We start from the raw sequence: 21,672 nt of genomic DNA on the forward strand, positions 1-21,672 counted from the left end.
AATGCTCCAGCAATATCAAGATAGAGGATATCTAAGAGTCAAGAAAGAGAGAGAGAGAAAGAGAGAGGGAGAAAGAAATCCCCTCCTGAAGGCTGTTATTTCATTCAAAACGTTTTAATTATGAAATGCTTTAAAAAGAGATACTAAAAATAACATGTTCACAACATGAGCTTAAATAAAGCTTCCATTTCATTATAACAGAAAAAAATTGAGGTCAATTTGTAGAGTTTGTGTAATAATTAAGAGAAAAGGTGTCTTGTTTCAGTATCTTTCTACAAATTCTTTAAGAAAGCCCAAATTTCCAGCTAATACTAGAGGTCTTGACAGAGTGAAGAGAAAACCATGATGATTTTCTCTCTGGTGTCACAAAGAACACTGCACAGATCTGTTACTAAATTAAGTAACTACAGACAAACTGCCATAATTCGAATACTGGAATTTAAAAAGCAAAGCTTAAACTTCAGCTTTAATTAAATGTCTCATGTATTAAAGCAAAAGACTTATCAGAGCCCTTTCCACCCTCTGAATCCAGTATTGTAAAAGAAAGTAAGAAATTAAAAATGAGTCCTATTTTTCAGGGTTCATGTGAAATATTTTAGGTACCTGACTTAAACTGCAAAAAAAGTACAAGGAGATCCAAAATGGACATAAATAACTAAAAACTCAACCAGTGAGTCATGTAGCCATTTTCACATTAATATTCTAGATTAATAAATAGTACATTTTCTGAAGATTATAAAAGAATAAACAAGAACCTAATAGAAATGTGGAAAAGAATTATAAAAGTAACTCTTACCATCCATCTTGTCAGAAGTATCCTCTTTGATGAAAGAGCAAGCAAAGAACAGAGGAAAACTTAGTGTATTAGAAAGAAGATGCCATCATCCCCTCCCCTTTCCTTTTAAAGATAACAATTCACTGGACAGGTTCAGGATACCATCTGGCTGCTCACAAATCCCATCTTTTCCCTGAACTTTCAGCTCCTATAATCACACACGGGGATCAACCTAAGAATTCTTTGTCTATTCCATGAGTTGATAGTGAAAAAAAAAATCACACAGCCACATGGTCAAACAGTACTACTGAGACCTGGCCTTTAATAGCTGGCACAACAAAGAGTTAACACAGTAGGATCAACGACAATACTATTATTTTGAGGCCAGGGTATCACAACCCTTTTGCCTCAGCCTTCCTGCAGCCATGGATATATGCCACCATGCTTGGATGTTGTTACTCTTCAGCAAGTCCTGTGTGTGAGTGATGCTGGCTTCCGCTAACTCAGCTCTGAATGCTCCCCTACAAAAATAAGTTTAAGTGACAGCAGAGGCACAGCAGTCTGCCTGAATCACTTTCAAACAGTATGATTTGTGGCAAGCATCTACTTTCTTCTGGGTGTCTGGAATTCTGGTAATTGTGGCTTGCAGCCCCCTCTCCCTACCCCACCCCGGACTAGAAGTCTTAAATGAGTGTCTCTGGCAGATGTACGTGTTGACATGTTGCTGCATTTATGCCAGAGGAAGGAGTCTACCTAAGCCCAGAACTAGAGTAAGAACTAAAGCATACACTGAACACCCAGACGACTGGACCAGGTTTTCTCCCTGTTGGTTCTGCTGTGTGACCTTAAACACTAATAAACCTGTCATGAGCCCCAAATGTATGGCAGTATGCCAAGTCTAAAAATGTCCATCTTCTTGTACCCCACTCAGTGACTGTTGAAAATCTTACGTCTCTTCTCGGACCAAGAATTCCCAGGGAGAAAATTACAATCTTCCAATGATACTCTCCTTAATACCCACCTGCTGCTGCAGACACCATGTCTGAAACTACCACTCCCTCCTTTTCCTTTTCCACTGGCTCTGAGAAACTGCTGCCCTACACAGCAAGGCTGCCTCCCAGGCCTGCTCCCCACATCCCTCTCCTAACAGCTTTCACAGAAGCTGCACCAGGAAGCTCTCTCTCATTATCTTGCACCTCTTTTTTCCTAAACTGACTAATCACATCTGTGAACAGACAAATATAACTCCAAAAAAATCTTTTTAAAAGGAGGAGGAGAAAAGTGCCAGAACTGTGAGGAGCTTCAAAGTTCTTTTGTCCCTTTTCCTGTCCATCAAGCATGGGAATAGTTTATACATTCCATTGCGAACTTCTTCCACAACCAACCCAATTTTAGTTTTCTCCAAATGACCATACCAAAACTATTTGTTTTCTTTTCCATTCAGCTGATTCCATAAGCCCACTTATTGAGGATATGTATAAAAATATGCATGCATGTTAGGTAGGCATTTTATCATGAGCTCTACCTCCAATATAAATACACACAACACACACACACCCTGACCATCTTGTATGACACTAAGCTTCTTCTACAGAAGTTAAGAGGTGAATTTCAAAACACTCAAGCCACCTTTCTGCCAAAGAATTTAATGCTTTAGAGAAAATAAAAGCAAATTAACCAGTGGCAAGCACACTAAAGACTGTATGAAATTTAAAGTTACTCTTTCTTTTTATACCCATTTTATACCAACTCTTTCCTAAACATCTGGTCACACCAGTAACTTCAAGTCAAAAATTCATCAAAGTCAACAAAACCTTTAGCCTCTTATTTCTCATCAACATATGAACAGACTGAAAATCTGAGCACAGAATTACCAGATCCTCAGACCTATCAGAAGCCCTGTTAAGAACTAAATGCAAGAAGTGTTTGCTGAAAAAGAATGATATACTCATTCTAAATTCTGTATGCTCATCCATGATTAAGACTCAATGGAGAAGAAAGTAGAGCCCACCAATCACAAGCGTATGAGGATGCATGGGCACAGAGGTAAGGTGTGTGTTGCTATCACCTTTTAGGTAGGTGCTCAGATTTGCAATCAGATCCTCAAACTTGTGTAGCACGTGCTTTACTATTGAGAGAAACATCCTAACCATGTTTTCACTTTCTTATTTCATTGAAATAGTGTCTCCCTATGCAGCCCTGGCTCGCCTGGGACTCAGGGATCTATCTATCTGTCTCTCCAGCTCAGACTAAAGACATGCACCAACATACCTAGCTTTCAGTTTGTTTTATTTCTCCTCCTCCTCCTTCTACCTTTTCTTCCCCCCCCCTTTGTAACCAGTTTTTATTTCATTAGGTTGACAGAACCCTCTGAGCCAACCCCTCAAAGCTTTATTGAGGCAGAGGTCATTATAGTCTCTACATCTCAAGGGAATCTACTCCCCACTCTACATAACAAAACTAAAACAAAGCTGAGCCCAGAGTTTCCAGTACATTCCATGGATCTTAGGCGTGCCACAGTCTTTCTAAACACCATCTCTATCCAGATGTCTGCAGTCAGGAACATCTGTAGCGTGGAGACCATGCATATCATTAGAACACTACACCAAGGGCTGGAGAGATGGCTAGGTGGTTAAGAGCACTGATTGTTCTTCCAGAGGTCCTGAGTTCAATTCCCAGCAACCATGTGGTGGCTCACAACCATCTATAATGAGATCTGCAGACATAACATGGTATACATAACAAAAATCTTAAAAAAAGAACACTACACCATAATGATATTGCTAAACAGCACAAGATTCTATTTAGTGAACAATGCACAGGTAGAGTAAAGGAATGTCTTAATTCCAAAAAAAAAAAAAATCAGATTATAAGGGCATAAAACAACAGCCCAAAATCTGGGGTAGAAGGTTTTTTTATTACTTGGTATAATTATTTAAATACTAGATTACTGCAAAACCTTTTAACTTTATTGTTATTATTATTACTATTCTGTGTGTATTTATACGGAACACATATGGAGGTCAGAGGATAATTTACAGTACTAAGTTTCATCCTTCTGTCATGTAAGTCCTGATGATTAAACTCAGTCCATCAGGCTTGGCGGCAGCTGCCTTTACTTACTGAGTCAATTTGACGGCCCTGGATCTAAACTCATAACATTTAAAAAGGCTTCACACACTAAACTGTCATTTAGAAAATAGTGTATCATATTAATTCACTTCAGCACTGTTTTTGATAAGGCCCTGTTCATCACATTTTCAACGACAGTGGGCATTTATCTAAACTTCCCTTTATATTTATAGGTCTTTTAAATTGCATTTGTTTGACCATGGTTAAAGACCAACATTTGTTTTGGTGTTTGCAGGGAGCAGTGGTTATGTATTTTATTTTTATGATCTATGTAAGCACATTTGCATTCAATTTGGAAAACATTATCATCGTAGCTTTTCTTGTGGAATGTGACAAAAATTGTCTCACAGCTATTTGACTTTATATTTTCATATTAGACTTAAGACTTTTCAACCATAGTTGCTTTTATATTTAGACATTTTTTTTTCTGTGATGTGAGATTAGATGAATGATTATCTGTTTGGTTTTCAATAGTTGTCTTACAGTTTTGTTCCATATTCTGGTCATCTAGAATGAGTTATAACAGTGTATATAACAGGTTATAATTTATACTTATAAAAATTGGAAATACCTGTCTCAACACCATGCACTGACTAATCTATTCTTACTTTACCATTCTAAAACAGTGTCTGCCATTCTAGCACATACAAATTCATGCCCCAAATCTGTGCTCTTCACTATATGCCAGTCCATCACTACAACCGCAGAAGGAAAACAGAAGTATGCAACACTGACACAACAGGGATAACCAGCCTTAAAACTTTAAAGTTGATGGATGGGAAAACATACAAGAATTAAAAAACAAAACAAAACCAACAATTGCTATGGGAGCACATTCTGCTCCTTCAGCCAATAGCCTTTAAGATACCAGCCCACTTGGGCATGGTCTCTTATACTGTATAAACAGCAGAAAATGCGAGTCTGCTCTCTCTTGCTTCAGGCTCCTCTATTCCTGTTTGCACAGAGGACTGTTGTCTAGGACAGTGATCTGTAAGTTTTCCCCCTAAATAAATAACCCTTTTATTATCCATAATTCTGAACTAGTGTGGGATTGTTTTGTGACTTAAGTCTTCAAACAACCAGTCCCAACAAACATTTGGAACGCATATCTAAGTTTGATTAGACACAGAAGTTCTCCCTTATCCCTGAAGGTAAAGGAATAGATAACCATTGGGTAGGTGTGCCATTAGTGCGGTTAGGAAAATCCTATAGGCAATCCCATAGGAATCAAGAACAAGGTTTAATCAAGATGAGGAAGACAATGTGGAAAAGCAGAAACAAGGTGGCTGATAGGTACATGGGTCATCCCTAGCAGGTAAGAAGGATATAAAAATCGGTATGCCATAACATTTTGTCTTCACTGAGACCGGGAAAGAATGCAATAGGCTGTCTTACCAAGCGATGCATAGGAACCTGGATTCAGGGCACCGGCCCCTAACCGCCCACTTCGCACAGCCTGTCCAGCGGCATGATGCGCTTTGGCACCAGCTGCAGCATTCACATCGATGTCACTTCGAGAACGCTGCAGGCTTCCTGGAAGGGAGCTGGTTTTACTGCCTCCCACTGACACTATAGAAAACAAGTAAGCCTGTGTTTATATTGTTGCAAACAAACGGTAACACAAGAACTGGAAACTATCATGAGCTAATCATCTATGGCAACACACGATCCACAAGGCAGCAGTGGCCAAATGGACAGCACTGTAATGTCACTGTCAAGTCAGAGTGCCTCAGTTTGTTACGCTACAATAATTTTCGTTAGTAATTTTGAATAGTTCTTTGCTTCCATTTTCTCCCACAGGAAAATGGTGAATTTTGGCTATAAAACTGACAAGTCTGTTTTGGTATTTGAAAAGGTGATATCTAGGATTGATTTGGGAGAACGAAACCCTATAACATATGACAGCATTATTATTCTTGACTACTAGAAAATGCAAAAGTTACTGCAGAAATGGGAATATTGAAAAATTAATCGAGGTTTGTTCCTCTCAGGAAGTCTGAGCCAAGTCATTAAACTTCTGAAATTTAGTTTCAGTTTTTAAAAGAAGTTTTAGCATACTATGAGCCAGCAAGTGTTAATAGTTGTGAAATCAACCAAGTGGATCCTATTCAGCATTTTAAACACATAAAACAGAAAAGGAAACTGTTCACAAAAGTCTAGGTAAGCACTGCTTCCCAAAGCTTCGGCTGATACACATGCACACAGAGTCACAGTGTGTGCATGCATGTGTGACCCTGGGTTATGAAAATATTTTCTCATTGCAGATCATATCAAAGGAGTTTAAAGGCTACTGCTTAGTGACAAAATAAGCAATTACCTCTTCCAGCCACAGTTGATGGATTCGCTGTAGACCACTTAGAAGAAAAGGGACGACTGGAAGGTTAAAAAAAAATGCTTTAGTAGGAAGACTTAATAGATCGCTTTGAGAATGAAATAGCAACTATCAAGAAGGTTGAGAATTTTTTCTTTAAAAACACTTGTTTTCAAGAACTAGCAATAAGGCAAAGTAATTGGCAATGAAAAAATAGAGATCAAGTTACTTTCTTCACTCTGGTTTTTGGTATATAGACAACTCAATGTTAGCGCTACCAGTCACTTGTGTCCCAAAGTATTTTACTTAGAAGAAAGAGACAGTGTGGTTATTACTTGCATCCAGGCAGCAGAGCACACTAGATTCTGTCTCATGTGACTTCTCCAATGTCGTGTCCTGGAAATGCACCACTCACCGTATCAATGATTTTACGGTATAAAGAAATGCACAGAAGTCTAATGCTCCCAAACATGAACATATAGAAACAAAATGTGGATCATTAAATTCTTAAAATGAAACTCAAAAAATAGATAAACTAGTATACAGTCTATCACTAACAGTAGATCAAAGAAATTAAGTAAAACCAAGTCATCTTTTCAAGGTCTTAGCAGATGCAAGCTCTTCAACTGAAGGAGTTGGAGTGAGGAACACACATAACTATCAAGTGTATGACCTTACTTGAGACTTTCTTGTGAGCTAGATGAGGACCTGTCTGACTGTGGAAGAGACGCTACACTGCCAGAACTCTTTAAGTAAGTTTGAAGACTTTTCTGATATGATGGCTCAAGGGAATTATACAACGTTTCAGCTTCACCAGGAAAGTGGTTCCTGAGACCCATGTATGTTCTGTAAAGAAAAGAAAAGTACATTAGTAACAGCTTGTCATGACCAGAGGAATACAAACTCACACCTCTTTAATGGATTCACTGTGTCAGTTGAAAATTGGGTAAACTGAGTGAATTCCTGTGGAAAAATTGCAGGTTTTTGAAAAAGTAGGTTTCAGTTCACAGCCTAACCAGTCACTAACAGTTCATGTAGCCCTAAGTGAACCCCCAATCTAAGACTTCAGATGCATCTATGAAGACAGTATCACTTTTTCAGGATTATCTTCAGAATTAAAAAGTTAAAAATAAGCCAGCTGTGATGGTGCAGAAGGCAGAGGCAGCTGGATCTGTGTAAGTTCAAGGCCAGGCTGGTGTACAGAGTGAGTCAGGTCAGCCAGAGCTACAAAGTGAGAACCTGTCTCAAAAAGGGTAGGAGTGAGGGGTGCACCAAGAGCCTTAGTTAGTGTTAGGAGCATAATACCTGCGCAATAAATGCAGTTTTCTTATTGACAATGAAAGTGAATACTCTCTAATGGAATGAGAACAATGATGATGTTCTATGTCCAGCAAAGAGTTAGTGGATAAAATGCATTTCAGTTCTGCTGAAGTGTTAGTCAAACAATAACGGAGATATTGGTGATACAATCATCTCTCAATGTAATTCATTAAGAACAACAACAAAAGTACCTCAAAGTATGTTTAATTAAGTTTTCACAAAAATATAGAACAGACTTACTTTCTTGCCTCCACTCTGGCCTCAGCATCAGCATCATGAATTCCCTTCTTAATAGTTTCAACCAAGACAGCTGCATGTCTACACAACAAATGCATCTTTATGTTAATACTTAATATTTCACCATGAATAAAAGTTTTTCCTACATGGTACACATCTACCCCAAAGGAGGGGAAAAAGTGGTGAAATAACTAAGATTGTAGCATTTTTTTCCTCCTTTTCCTTTCTCTCTGTAAAGGTAGAGTGTTGCTATACAACCCAGGAAGGTCTTAAACTCCAAACAATCTTCCTATATCAGACTCCAGAGTGCTGAGACTGCCAGTGTGTAATACAATACCTACCACCCTTTATTCTTTGAGATAAAATCTTTCTATGCAGCCTGAGCCAACCTGACTTAGTTTTCTCTCCCCACCCTTCAACTAGGTGGGATGACAGGTATGGCATGCTCAAGGATTATAGGAGTTTCTAACAATTTGCCCTAAACATATCACCCATATATTGCTACCTTCTGATAATTCAGCGACTATCAATCTCAAAGTAATTATTTTCGTAGAATTCTGACAACAGGTAAATAAATATTCAGTATTTGAATTTAAAACTTATTATAAATTTGAGGGTGTAAAATATCCGTATGGTTGGCTCTTCACTATCCCACAATTGTAAAAAATTATTTGTTACAAGTATGATATACCTCAGTGGTTCTCAACCTTCCTAATGCTATACGACCCTTTAATACAGTTCTTCATGTTGTGGTGACTCCCAAATAGTTATTTTCATTGCTACTCTATAAGTGTAATTTTGCTAATGTTATGAATTGCAATGTAAATATCTGATATGCAGGACATCTGATATGTGACTCCTATGAAAGGGACATTAAACCCACAAAGCGGTCGCAACACACAGATTGAGAACCACTGATCTAACCAATACATAAATACCTGCCACAAAACAAACACTTGAATAAAAACCTTTGAATTACTTCATGCTTATGATTTCAAAAAATCCTATTAAAAAACAAAGAAATAAACAAAACCTGTAAGAGCTGTAGAGATGGCTTAACAGTTAAGAGCACATACTGTTTTGCAGATGAATGGAGTTTGATCCCCAGAACCCACATCAGGTAGTTTATAGCTTACTATAACCCTAGCCTCAGGGGATCTGATACCTTTGGCTTCCTAGGGTACCCATACTCCATGGACATACTCACACATACAATTTCTTAAAAATTCTTTAAAAAAAAACTGTGAAGAATTCCATTAAAATAGAAATCAGCAATATACTCAAAAAATCAGCAGTACACTCATAAAAATGCAGGTTGTCTCTGATGTCTGGAAAATAAAAGTAGCATGAAATAGTACTGACATAGCCCTGGACAGAGCTAACTAGCTGTTCACACTTTCCCTCATGTCAGAGTTACAATGGCTGCTGTCCAGTGACACCTGTCAGCTACTGTGGAGAAACAGTCCAACAAATTCTTGTTTTTTGTTTGTTTGTTTTTGTTTTTTGTTTTTTAGATATCTTCCTTCAAACAGGAGGCCCTTTCTTACTTCTGACAAACCATTCATTACATGAGAGACTGCAATTCAAGGAACCTACCTCTTATAGTGCTTTTCAAAACGTTTTCCTAATTCCACACGAAGGATGTTACATACCCTACTCTACCTAAGGGGCCATCACACAACCCACCAAAGCCACACTATTCACTGCTGTGAGTACAGGAGGACAGAGCACCTCAGCTCTAAGGAAGAAAGACAAGGACAAATATCTCTAGACAAAATCAGAAACAATGTAAACCACGCTTCTGTATGACTGCTGCCATGAGAAGGGGAATAGATGTGTGTAGGGTGCCTACCTTTCCAGTGAATGAGTCTGCCACTCCTGCAGCAACAGATCTAAAAATTCAAATGAACGCCTGAAAAACAAATGCTAAATTACAATTAAACATACTCAGAAACACATTCATACTTTCTTTCAAAATACTTCATTTTCCCATGAATTAAACACAAGTCAGGGCTCAGTGATTAAGAGCTTCCAGAGGAGCAGGGTTCAACTCTCAGCACCCATAAGGCAGCTCACAAGTGTCCATAACTCCAGTTCCAAGAAATCTGATACCTTGACACCAATGCACATAAAACAAAGATTACCTTAGTTAGGAAAAAAAAAAAACTAATCTAAAGGACTTAATATTACTATGCTTGATAGCTTAAAGGGACTTTAAGTCCTATAATTTAATTCCAAAATATTCACTAAAAGTAAAATGTCTATGATGGAGCCCAAAGGGATGGCTCTGCATGACTCATAACTCTACAAAGTAGTCCTCTGACCTTCACATGTGTTATGCAGTCCCAACATACATCATACACAGACAGAATGAAATATACAGTGATAGCCAATAAATACATGACTGCCTAGAACTTTTGTTTCTACTTAATTATGTGCACATAGGATTTTAAAGTAAATTTATGTATGTTTTCTCCTAAGCCCTCTAATTCTCAACGTCAGCCCTTCTGTTCTTCATTTGTAGGTTTTGAAAAAAAATGGGCTGTTAGCCAGATTTACTTATGGGCTACTATTTTCTGACTGCTGAGATTTCAAAGAGTTGAACACAGAACTGGTCTAAAAATTTTAAACCAAGTAAAGGACATAACTCCTTATTCAGTCTTTGTCCAATGACAAAGGGCAAACTGGATTGCTCTCCAACATTCAGTGCACAAATACTGGGCCTAAAGATACAAATATGGTCCTTATATTTGTTGTGATCTTGATTCTTAAGTGTTAGGCAATGCTCTACCACCAAACTACATTATTAGCCTTCAGGTCTTAGTTGCTGATGCCCCTAAGTTTTGATGAAATCAAGATAGGTATGATGGTGCACACCTGAAATCTCAGCATTCAGGAACTGAAGGCAGAACAACCATGGGTTCAAGGCCAGCCTGGCAATACTGTAAAAACCTTTTCTCAAAATGAATGAATGTTCTTTTCTCCAGAACATTTTTCTTTATAAAAGAAAAAGAGAGGGACTAACAGACTTGATTTATCTATTTACTGTCTTATACACACAAGATTAGAAACCCTTAAATGTTTCATCTGCAGTCTCTAGAGTGAACTCATTAGCCCCATAATTTACATATGCACTGAGGTATACAATAGTGCAGTTGTAGAATTCTAGATATTCCTAACTCTGTACTCTGAAGAACAAGGCAATTGGTGAACTACATAAACCATACCTGAAGTAATAAGTCTGGTAAACATGAGTGCTCACAACAGTTGCTTTATCCCCCTTCCCTTAAATAGGATGTGGTTAAAAAGCTTGTATCATAAGCTAAAGAGATGGCTAGGTAAGGAAGGGTGCTCACTCCAGGCTGGGGAACTGATTTGGAGGCCCAGGATTCACATGGTTAAAAAAGGAACGTCTACTGATCGCCACAAGTGTATGAGGGCAAGTGTGCATTTTAAGAAGTCATAACTGTTACACTAAATTAAGAATTAAATGTACACTGGGTGGTGGTGGTGCACGCCTTTAATCCCAGCACTCGGGAGGCAGAGGCAGGTGGATCTCTGTGAGTTCGAGGCCAGGATGGTCTACAGAGCAAGTTCTATGACAGGCTCTAAAGCTACACAGAAAAATTCTGTCTCTAAAACAAACAAAAACAATTAAATGTATTACTTAATAGTAAAATTTATATTACAAACCTCCCCCCCTCCCAAACTTACCTCCTCACAGGTACTGATTTTGATGTACAGTTGCTTGTTATTAACGGTATAAGTCTGGGTACATGGGTATGCTGAAAAAGACATTTTAGAAAAGCATGAAAGCACTATGCACATCATGTAGTCCCTGTGTGTCTTATACGCAAGGGCTTAGCTATGGAATAGTCAGAAAGAGTTGCAAATCAGATCTACAGAAACCCAAATTCCCCAAAGAGAGTAATAATGATGATGGTATAGTTTTCAAGAGAGAGTTGTGAAGTCACCAATATGTAATGAAGATAAATTGTTTGCATGCCCATAAAAATCTGTGAGATCAACACAAAGGGTGCGTAGAAATAGTAATCACATGTCAGTGAGATCACAGTATACTCACACTCAATTATAGTGAAGTGATGACTTTAAATGAGCTTTCATTCTGGCTGAATCACACAGCTCTTAAGAGTCTAGTAAGTAATAGTTACTGCCCTTCAATTTCTAATTGTTATGCTTTTCTTTAGTGAAGTAAACACTAAAATGTTCATTATAGATAGAGAATGTATGCATGGACATGTGTCACCTATGGACTGGCACTTTTCTCATTTCTGATTTAGCTATTAAGTACTCCATTTCTGATATTTTATAAAATTATAATATCATTAATTTTTATCAAAATCTCTATGTATATAGCATCCCATACTGTTTACTGCTTTCATGACTATATACACCATCTGTGATTACATACACAAGTACACATATATACATGCATAAATGCATTGTGTTCCATATTCAAATGGGTATATTTTCCAGTCTTTTGCATTATTTACATGTTCTATATTAACTACGCACTGCTTTTATTATCAGAAAAATAATTCAAAAGTAATTATCTTTCTTTTAGAGGTAAGAATAATAATAATATGACTAAATTAGGTATATGGGTGGGGAGGGGGATCTGTGAGAAACCTACCCGAATAATAAATCTGATTGCTGCACAACCAGAAGTTGCCATAACTTTTGCACTATTAGGGACAAGATTAAAAAGTGTAGGTACAATGGCTTCAGCGCCATGATCGAACTTGTTTCCCAAAACCGTTGAAAGGTGGCTACAAAGAAAAACAAGAATTATTTCAATATTAAATACAGAAAAATATTATTTATTTATTTTGAGAAAGAATTCATCCCTAAGGCTAGCATCAAATTTGATTTGTAGTCAAGGATGACTTTGAACTCCTGATCCTCTTGTACCACCTGCACCAGTGTATCACTTAGGAGGTGCCATTCTTCAAAGCCAGCAAGGGCTTAATTCATACTTCTGTCAACTGAGCTACAGCCCCACCCTTCAGGTATCATACCTTTTCTTCTTTTTCCCATCTAGTAACTGGTAATCCAAAGACAAAATATGGCGTTTTATTTATTTCTGTGACATTTACAGATGCTATGTGATCACAGCATCAACCTATGAAAGCTAAGTAAACGTTCAATAAAATTATTACTATGATTGTGGGTTTTCTTCAGATATTTCTACTTTGATACCTGATTATTGATCTAATAAAGAACTGAACTGCAATAGCAAGGCAGGAGAAAAGATAGGCAGGGCTAGCAGGCAGAAAATAACTAGGAGGAGTATCTGAAAAGAGGATCAAAGAGTGAGAAAAGAAGGGGCCAGCCACCCAGCCAGACATAAAATAAGAAGTAAAGAAAGGTATACAGAAGGCAAGGTAAAAATCCAGAGTCAAAAATTAGATGGAATAATTTAAGTTAGAAAATCTGACAAGAAATAAGCCAAGCGAAGGCTGCACATTTATAATAATAAGTCTCTGTGTGATCTATTTGGGAGCTGGGAGGCGGCCCCAAAGAGTAAAGAGTAAAACAAAAAACACCGGACAGTCAGGGAACCAGGGCTATATAGTAAGACCCTGAGCAACAAACAAACAAAAGTCCTCAGCAGGAGAGGGATACACTTACGCAACAGTGATGCAAGCTTCTCTGACCACCTGGGATCTGAGATCCTTAGCAGACAGCTTAAGCGCTCCATCCAACAAACGTAAATGCTGAAAAAAGCAATCATATTGTGCAGCCCCAGCAACAAGCAGTGATCTGATTTTCTTAAGCTAAAAGAAAGAAAAATTTCATTATTGTTGGAAAAGGTAACAGTCGACACCATCTAAAGATTACATTTACCTAACTAAACTCAGACATTTTAGTGGCACTGCATGCATCTTGTAAATAAACATATAAAACAACAAAAATCTTTCTAAAAACAGCATTGCAAGTTTAGTTACATGTAGCATAGATACATATATACAAAAACAATACATTTAAATTTTTAAATTATTCATTCTTTTTTAATGTACAGTAAAATTTAATTACCATAACATTGATCATTTTAAAAGATTTAATTTATGACATTTAAGTACATTCATAATGTGAGACAACCACTATTATTACTTATTAATAGACTCAAATCCCTTCCCTTCTGTGCTATGTGGGTGTGTGTGCTTAAGCTTATACAAAGGCCTCACACACATGCTAACTAAATAAGACACAATAAATACATAATAAAAACAAAGTGAGAAAAAGAAAAACTAATATTAAATTGAGTAAAGTAAATAAACAAAACTGTGTTCAGCTGTACTACTGATAGGCTAAGTCAAACTTGCAAGAAATATATTAATTTTTCCACCAGAGGCAAAAACTTTACAAATTTGATAGTATATAGTACCAGAGAGAAAGGCTAATAAAAATGAGTCAAATATGAAAGTCTAAAGTCTTTATTGATTGTCACAGCTGAACACATGTTCTCTCTGAGTTTTGAACAGGAACGCTGCTGAGAAGATAAGAATATAAAGAACGAAAACTTACTGCATTGGCACGTTGGTCCCAGTCATGTTTGTCATCTGACAAAATCTCCCTGATCTTATTTAACGTTTCTTCAAGTTCTCGACTAGAATAGATCTTAAAGAGAAGATTGAAAATTTAAACAACAAATTTTCAGATTTAAAATTATAATAAAATTTCGAAAATAACAAATATAAGCATTGGTATTTGAAATAGTTTATATTTTATATAAACTTTTATATAGTAAGGTCATTTCACACTCTTGCCACCAGTGGAGACAGTTACATACAATAGATGCCCCAATGTTTTTCCCCACTGCCCTTTTTGCCACTTGTCCCCACATAAACAACCTCAAATATACTTGTAGAATGCTTCCAATGGAGACACGTCCAAACAAAAACAGAACAGTTTCTCAAAAACTGCACAAATATACTATTATAACACATTGTTGGAAAGACATGCTTTATTGTTTGCCATAGCCAGAACCTGGAAACAACCTAAATGCTCCTTGACCGAAAAATGGATAAGGAAAATGTGGTGCATTTACACAATGGAATACTACACAGTAGAAAAAAATAAAGACATCTTGAAATTTGCAGGCAAATGGATGGAGCTAGAAAACATCATTTTGAGTAAGGTAACCCAGACCCAGAAAGACAAATATCACATGTACTCACTCATAGGTGGTTTTTAAACATAAATCAAAGAAAACCAGTCTACAAACCACAATCCCAGAGAACCTACACTACAATGAGGACCCTAAGAGAGACATACATGGATCTAATCTACATGGGAAGTAGAAAAAGACAAGATCTCCTGAGTAAATTGGGAACATGGGGACCTTGGGAGAGGGTTGTAGGGGAGGGGAGAAGCAGGGAAGGGAACAGAGAAAAATGTAGAGCTCAATAAAAATCAATTTAAAAAAAAAAGACAAGACATGCTTTAATTTAGTGTTGAATAACAACTATTTGAAACGGCTCGTGCCAGAAGACTAAGCACACATGTGTGTCACTTACCACATGTGTCACTACAAAGGGGAAAGCAAACCTCAATCAAAACAGGTTCGTCTGGCAACAGTTTACAATACACTATATTTGTTATATATTAAAAGCATTGTATTTATAAATACATAACAAATACATTTATAGTGTATATATTTACAATATATAATAAATGTTATATTTATTATAAATACCACGTCTAATTTTAGTACAGAGGACAATGCAAAGACACTTTCTAAACCATGAAAGAAGGGAAAAGTCAACTGAAAAATTCACTTCAGGAACTTCATAATTTTTCAGAGCCATCTCTTATTGGGATCCCCATGTTTTTCCTAGGTATACAAAGAACACCGGGTTAAGAATCTGTTGTAAAATTCCTCCTTGGTTTCTAACTTCTCTAGCTGACTGAATAACGGTTTCTACATAAAGAACACTGGAGGATCAAGTGTTGGAGGAGAGACTATAATTCTAATTTTAAACAGGTTGTGTTTGAGATGTCTGAGAGACTCCTATAAAAGGAAATGCCAAATAAAACACTGATTGTAAATAAATGTTTCTGATGCTTAGCAGAGGTCTGGCTTAAAGGTAAAATTAGGTACAATCAATATAAAGATGCTAGATAAAGCCATGATGTTGAAGGAAGTCATGAGGCAACAAAATAAAGTAGGAAGATAGGGTCCAGGAGTAACCCTTAATAAACACTTTGAGAGTCAGTTGGCCAAATAAAGAAGGATCCATCTGTAAAGGAAATGGATGTGAAGCAGACAGACAGGAGAGGAGTAAACTAGGAAAAGAGTTTTTCACAACTATTACAGCAAAACTGTGAACCAAGAAGACAAAAATCCCAGTATGAAGCCAGGTGGTGAGAGGCATGAGCAGCAGCTAGCTCTCTGAGTTCCAGGACAGTCGGGGGTTCCACGGAGAAACCCTGTATGTGGGAGGTGGAGGTGAGAGGGATGAAATCTCAGTACGGAAAAGGGGAGGAGCAAAGAGACCCCCTAACGAAGAAGCTACTTGTAATTGATAGCTGATAGTTTTCTTCACTCACACACATACACTTTTAAAATTTTTTAGCTTTTGTCTTATGTGTATGAATGCTTTGCCTGCATATATGTACATGTTCTGCATGTGTGCCTGGTGCCTGTGGAGATCAGAAGAAGTTTTGGATGCCCTGAAATTGGAGTTGAAGATGGTCGTGAGTTGTCACGTAGATGGTGAGACTCCAACCCGGGTCTTCTGCAAGAGAAGTGCATGTTCTTTACTGTCAAGCCTTCTCTTCAGCCACCAAATCATCATCTCATTCTAGGGTAGCACTTGTGCTACATGCCTTTTGTGTGTACTTTGGCTTTTTTCTTTTCTTTTTTGTTGTTGTTTTGTTTGTTTTTTAATTAGAGAAAAAGAATAGGAAGTTAGGCGGTATGGGGGTAGGGAAAACATATGACAAAAATACATTGGATAATAAAAGATTTTAAATAACATTTTTTTTAAAAAAGAAAAAGAAATATCAGGTGCATACAGCTACCTGGAAAGGAGGTGAAGCTAAGAAGGAGCAGTGTTTGGAGGACATGCAGCGCATTATTTCTTCCCTATTGCTGGGGATCGAATCAGAACCTCAGGAATGCTACACGAATATCCTGCCACTAATCTAGACCTTTCACTCAGTTTCTCATTTGTGAAAATGGTTCTCTCTTTTCACCACGTGGGTTCCAGGACCAACTTCAGGTTGGCAGTCTTGGTGGGAAGCACAATTATCTACTAAGCCATCTCACTAGCCCACTTCTTTTTAAGTAGTGAAACCCAGAAATGTTTACTAGGCAGCAAGAAGGTTCTAAAAAGCAAGAGCTTGAACTCACATAAGGTCAATGATCTCTGCAAGTGCGTTAAGAAAGTACAAAACAGCAAGCTGTAGAGCACTGTAGGTACTGGTCCCGGGTGAGGGAGGAAGAACCATGGTCCTGAAACAACAGGACAGCCTTCTGAGGCTACAGAAAACAAGTACTTCTGAAAAAGCACAGACATAACCCTAAGAGCATGGATGTCAGGCTGCGAAGCACTTGTGCTATGTATTAAGAGCTGTGTGCTCTGTGATTTCTTTTGTCTTTTGGCAGTTCTTTCTTGGCTAGGAGAGTAGAGAAAAACTGTTATATTTAGAAATATCCATAGTTGTGCTTTTGCAAAATGGGTATTTGAAATTAGAAACAGAAGATTTTAATGCATTATGAACAACATTACTGTAAGAACCTTCAGTGTCAAAGCCTGGGTGAGAAGCAAAATCACAAGTCAGAGAAGCTACTTGGAGTCGGTGGAGAAGACAAATACTGAGGACCTCTGCATCACGGAGGAGCAGCAGCAGAGTCCTGTGCAAAAGCATGGAGGTCCTGGGTAACAGGAGGCATTTTAGTCAATGACTGGAAGAAAGCGATTTGATCAGGAGACATCAAAACTCAAGTGTGTGAGGTGGATAACTCATGAGAATGAAGGTAGAGAGGTGGTCAAAAACTGATGCTTCATCCAGATGGAAAGGAGTTCACGAGTAAGAAATGAAAGAGGAAACGGGGAAAATGGGATAGAGGGCTCTAACTGGGGAGGAGGAGGGAGGTCAATACAGGAGGGCTGAGCAACAACACTAAGGCTGTTTGATGAAGCCTCAAGGAATCACATTATTTTATAGCAACCTAAAATTAAATTACATGCAATGTACGTAAATGTACACACACACACACACCCCTTAAGTGAAGTTACACCACCTGGCTTTGGGCTGACAACGCTCACCACAAGAGCCATAGATTACCTAACAACACCCCCAGTTCTAGGCATGAGAAGCCTCCATTGTTGGTCATGGTAGACCAAATGACTCTAAAAACAATATAGGCTACTACTGTTTCCCCTGGCTGCCTCTCAGAGAGTAAAGAAAGTTACTGTTGCTGCAAACCCACACAATACTTAGGACAGAGGATTTGGGTAATTCAAACTGGATCTAATCTGAAAGCTTTCTTCTTGTGTTCTAGCTTCCACAGTGCCAGAAAGTACTATGCAAGTTGCCAAAGGGAAGCAATCGATCCTATAGAGCTGTGGTGCCTATGAAACAGAACACTGATTATCACAGGAATTACCTAAGGGTGCAATGGTAGTAACTCAAATCTTTGTGATGATCAATGGTTGTCTAATTGGACTTACGGCCACGCAACAAGAAGGAAAACATGCTGGTTGCTAGATGGAGACAACTACTCTAGACTTGTGAGGTCATGGGGCTTGAAAGAGAACCTACTACTGCCCCTATTGCACAATTTCTAACTACACTTTGAAACTTATCCTTAATATCCAGATAGGTGTAGCTCTCACTCCTCATCAAAGAAGCTTCTCCTTAGAGCAAACAGAGACCATTACAGAAAACACAACTGGGGCTGTAAAGTTGGCTCATTAGTTAAGAGCACTGGGTGCTCTTGCAGAGGCCCACATGGTAGCACAAAACCATCTGTGACTCTATCCCAGAGGATCCACGACCTCTTTTGACCTCTGCAGGTACCAGGTATGCATCTTCAAGACAATTCATGTACCTAAGGCTCAGGAACATTTCAGAAGAAGGGTGGAAAGATTGTAAGAGCCAGAAGACCACAAAGTCTGTTGTAAAAACAGCTGCTCAAACAATGACAGAACCAGCAGACATGCTAATGCAGGAGGAAAATCACATTCCTAGACAAGGAACTACAAGCAACTAATGACTGCCGAGAGAGGGAGAATTAGCCTCTCCCAGAAGAGAGGCCCCTAACTAGGTACCCAACACAAAATGGTCAGCCCGAATTCATATACACATAATCAACAAAAACCAGACTCAGTAGTTTGTATTTTATATATTTGTACATCTTTATATATGTAACAATAATAATCAAAGCGGCCATTAATCTGAGAGGGAGATATAGGGGTAGAGTATGGAAGGGGTTAGAGAGAAGAAAGCCAAGGGGAGAAATCTATTATATTTCAATTAAACATATATTAAATAGGAAGAAAGGAAGGAAGGAAGGAAGGAAGGAAGGAAGGAGGGACGGATGGGAGGGAGGGAGGGAGGGAGGGAGGGAGGGAGGGAGGGAGGGAGGGAGGGAGGGAGGGAGGAGGAGGAACGGACGGACGGGAGGGAGGGAGGGAAGGAAGGAAGGAGGGAGGGAGGGAGGGAGGAAGGAAGGAAGGAAGGACGGAAGGAAGGGAGGAAGGAAGGAAGGAATATAACAGCATTTAGGGTGGTATAATAGCTAGCATGTGTTTACCATGCACTTGATGGCACTGCCATATTTAATCTCTGATTACACACTAGCAATTCTTAATTTAAAATGATCACACAGTCAGTACAGTTGATCCATAGGTAATAGTGTACTGCTGTCCAGACATGACCAGAGTAAGGATTTGGCCAGCAGCAGGGACCTCATAGCAGTGCAGGAGGACGACGACAGCAATAACCACCAATTATGTGAGGACTTTAACGAAAGGAAAATTCTACTTTAATAATAGCATGGGCATTGAAGAGACAGACTCTCTAGGGGCAGGGATGGTGATGCAATGGGTAGTCGGGAAGCCTGCTCTCCGTCCTAAAGTTGGGCAGCCCGTGGCTTCAGTGATGCTGTAATGACCCCGCTCTGGCAGAGCATACTGAACAATGAACAATGATCAAGGCCAGCCAAGCTCCACAACTATTGCTAGAACACTAACCATTCCTTTTTACGAAAGTCCTACAAAATACACAAGAGGGAGGAAGCATCTTAAAATAAAAATATTTCAAATACTTTCAAATCAAAAACATTTTTAAAGTATTCCTATAACTTAAGTCCTTACATGGATTAAGGACAGCTTTTCCTTTGAGAGAGCTGAATAGCTCACACCTTGTGAAGCAGTATGCAAATACAGCAACCAGACCTTCAAGACAACACTGAGCAGGGACAGCCATGGTTCAAAGTGACAGGAAGTGCAGACAGAAAGTGAAGAAATAAGCATTCTCTCTCTCTCTCTCTCTCTCTCTCTCTCTCTCTCTCTCTCTCACACACACACACACACACACACACACACACACACACACACACACACTCAGAACAGTAGAAGAAAATACAAAACATTTTCTTATACAGGAGAAGCATCTTCCTACAGTGGAGGATTCTTAGAAGTGGAATGATAATCCTTTACAGCAGAATATAGCGACACAGGTAGCTATGCAATCTCATATAAACCACACTAGAAAGAAAGTCTTGCAAGAGCAGAGTATGGTGGTACCTGCAATCCTAGTATGCTTGGGAGTTAGAGGAAGAAGGATCAGGAATTAAAGATCAGACTGGACTACATGAGACCCTGTTTTAAAAAGCATGCAAACAAAAACATCTTACAAATAAGTAACATCAAAAAACTGGAAACAAACTGAAAGTCATCAACAGAAAGGACACAAGAACTCTATTCACACAATAACTATCTGAAGAAACAGAATTACAAACTTTGAGTTGTGAAAAAATACACCAAACAATACTGGGGTACAAGGTTATGTAATTTGTAGGAATGTTATATACACTGTAGTGATTACTTGCTTATTAGATACAAAATGACTGCCTTACTTGTGCATATTCCACTTTGACTTTTTTGACTCTTGACTCCTGGGGCAAGGACTTTCAGATCTCTATTTGTCAGCTTCCAGCACTCTCTGGGGTCAAAACTAATTATTTCAAAAATATGAACTGTAAGTCTGACACAGCAATGTAATATCACTAAGTCATGGATTTGATTTTATTTAAGATTTACAGAAAAATAATTTGAAAATTTAATTATAAAAATAATTGCTGGATGGTGGTGGTACATGCCTTTAATCCTAGCACTCAGGAGGCAGAGGCAGGTGGATCTCTGTGAGTTCAAGGCCAGCCTGGTCTACAAGAGCTAGTTCCAGGACAGGCTTTAAAACTACAGAGAAACCCTGCCTCAAAAAAAAAAAAATTAATAGCTTGATAATGTCTAATATGTCATCCATACTTTCATTTAAGGAAAACTTTTTTAAGCATTTGAACTTTCCTCTGCTTATTGTGGATGATGTGTGTATGTGGGCATGTGGAGAGTCAGAAGACAACTGTGGAATTGGTTTTCTCCGTCCACGTTTATGCGGGATTCAGAGTCAAACTCAGGTCTTCAAGTTTGTATTGGCAAAGCACTTGACCCCTGAGTCATCTAGCTGTATACCCAACAATTTTTTTAAAGGAACAAAAGACAGGACATAAAAAGGCAGAGAAATCTCATGGGGACACCAAAAGCCTTACCTGAACAGAAGGAACATCTGTAAAAGCTTTGATAAAGTCATCCTCATCAACCGCTCCAGCCCCTCCTTCTTTAGAAGCACCTGTTGATTAAGA

At 38.4% G+C, this 21,672-nt stretch overlaps 1 protein-coding gene across 40 annotated transcripts in view; it reads right to left on the reverse strand.

Moving 5' to 3' along the window:
• Positions 1-21,672, reverse strand: part of Clasp2 (cytoplasmic linker associated protein 2) — a 173,905-nt gene that overhangs the window by 73,230 nt on the left and 79,003 nt on the right. For 33 of the 40 annotated variants that reach the window (XM_085688947.2, XM_085688946.2, XM_085688945.2 and 30 more), the window contains 11 exons: positions 21,580-21,659; positions 14,325-14,417; positions 13,428-13,573; positions 12,430-12,565; positions 11,490-11,560; positions 9,628-9,687; positions 7,779-7,856; positions 6,897-7,064; positions 6,225-6,280; positions 5,303-5,476; positions 797-820 (listed from right to left, as the gene is read on the reverse strand). In XM_085688947.2, the coding sequence (XP_085545073.1) occupies positions 797-820; positions 5,303-5,476; positions 6,225-6,280; positions 6,897-7,064; positions 7,779-7,856; positions 9,628-9,687; positions 11,490-11,560; positions 12,430-12,565; positions 13,428-13,573; positions 14,325-14,417; positions 21,580-21,659 (1,086 nt within the window). The remainder of the gene's footprint in view (positions 1-796; positions 821-5,302; positions 5,477-6,224; positions 6,281-6,896; positions 7,065-7,778; positions 7,857-9,627; positions 9,688-11,489; positions 11,561-12,429; positions 12,566-13,427; positions 13,574-14,324; positions 14,418-21,579; positions 21,660-21,672) is intronic. The other 7 variants (XM_085688948.2, XM_085688957.2, XM_085688982.2 and 4 more) reach the window with 1 other exon arrangement.

The sequence above is a fragment of the Myodes glareolus genome, chromosome 4 (assembly GCF_982192425.1).
Source record: "Myodes glareolus chromosome 4, mMyoGla1.1, whole genome shotgun sequence".
NCBI classification, from domain to species: Eukaryota; Metazoa; Chordata; class Mammalia; order Rodentia; family Cricetidae; genus Myodes; species Myodes glareolus.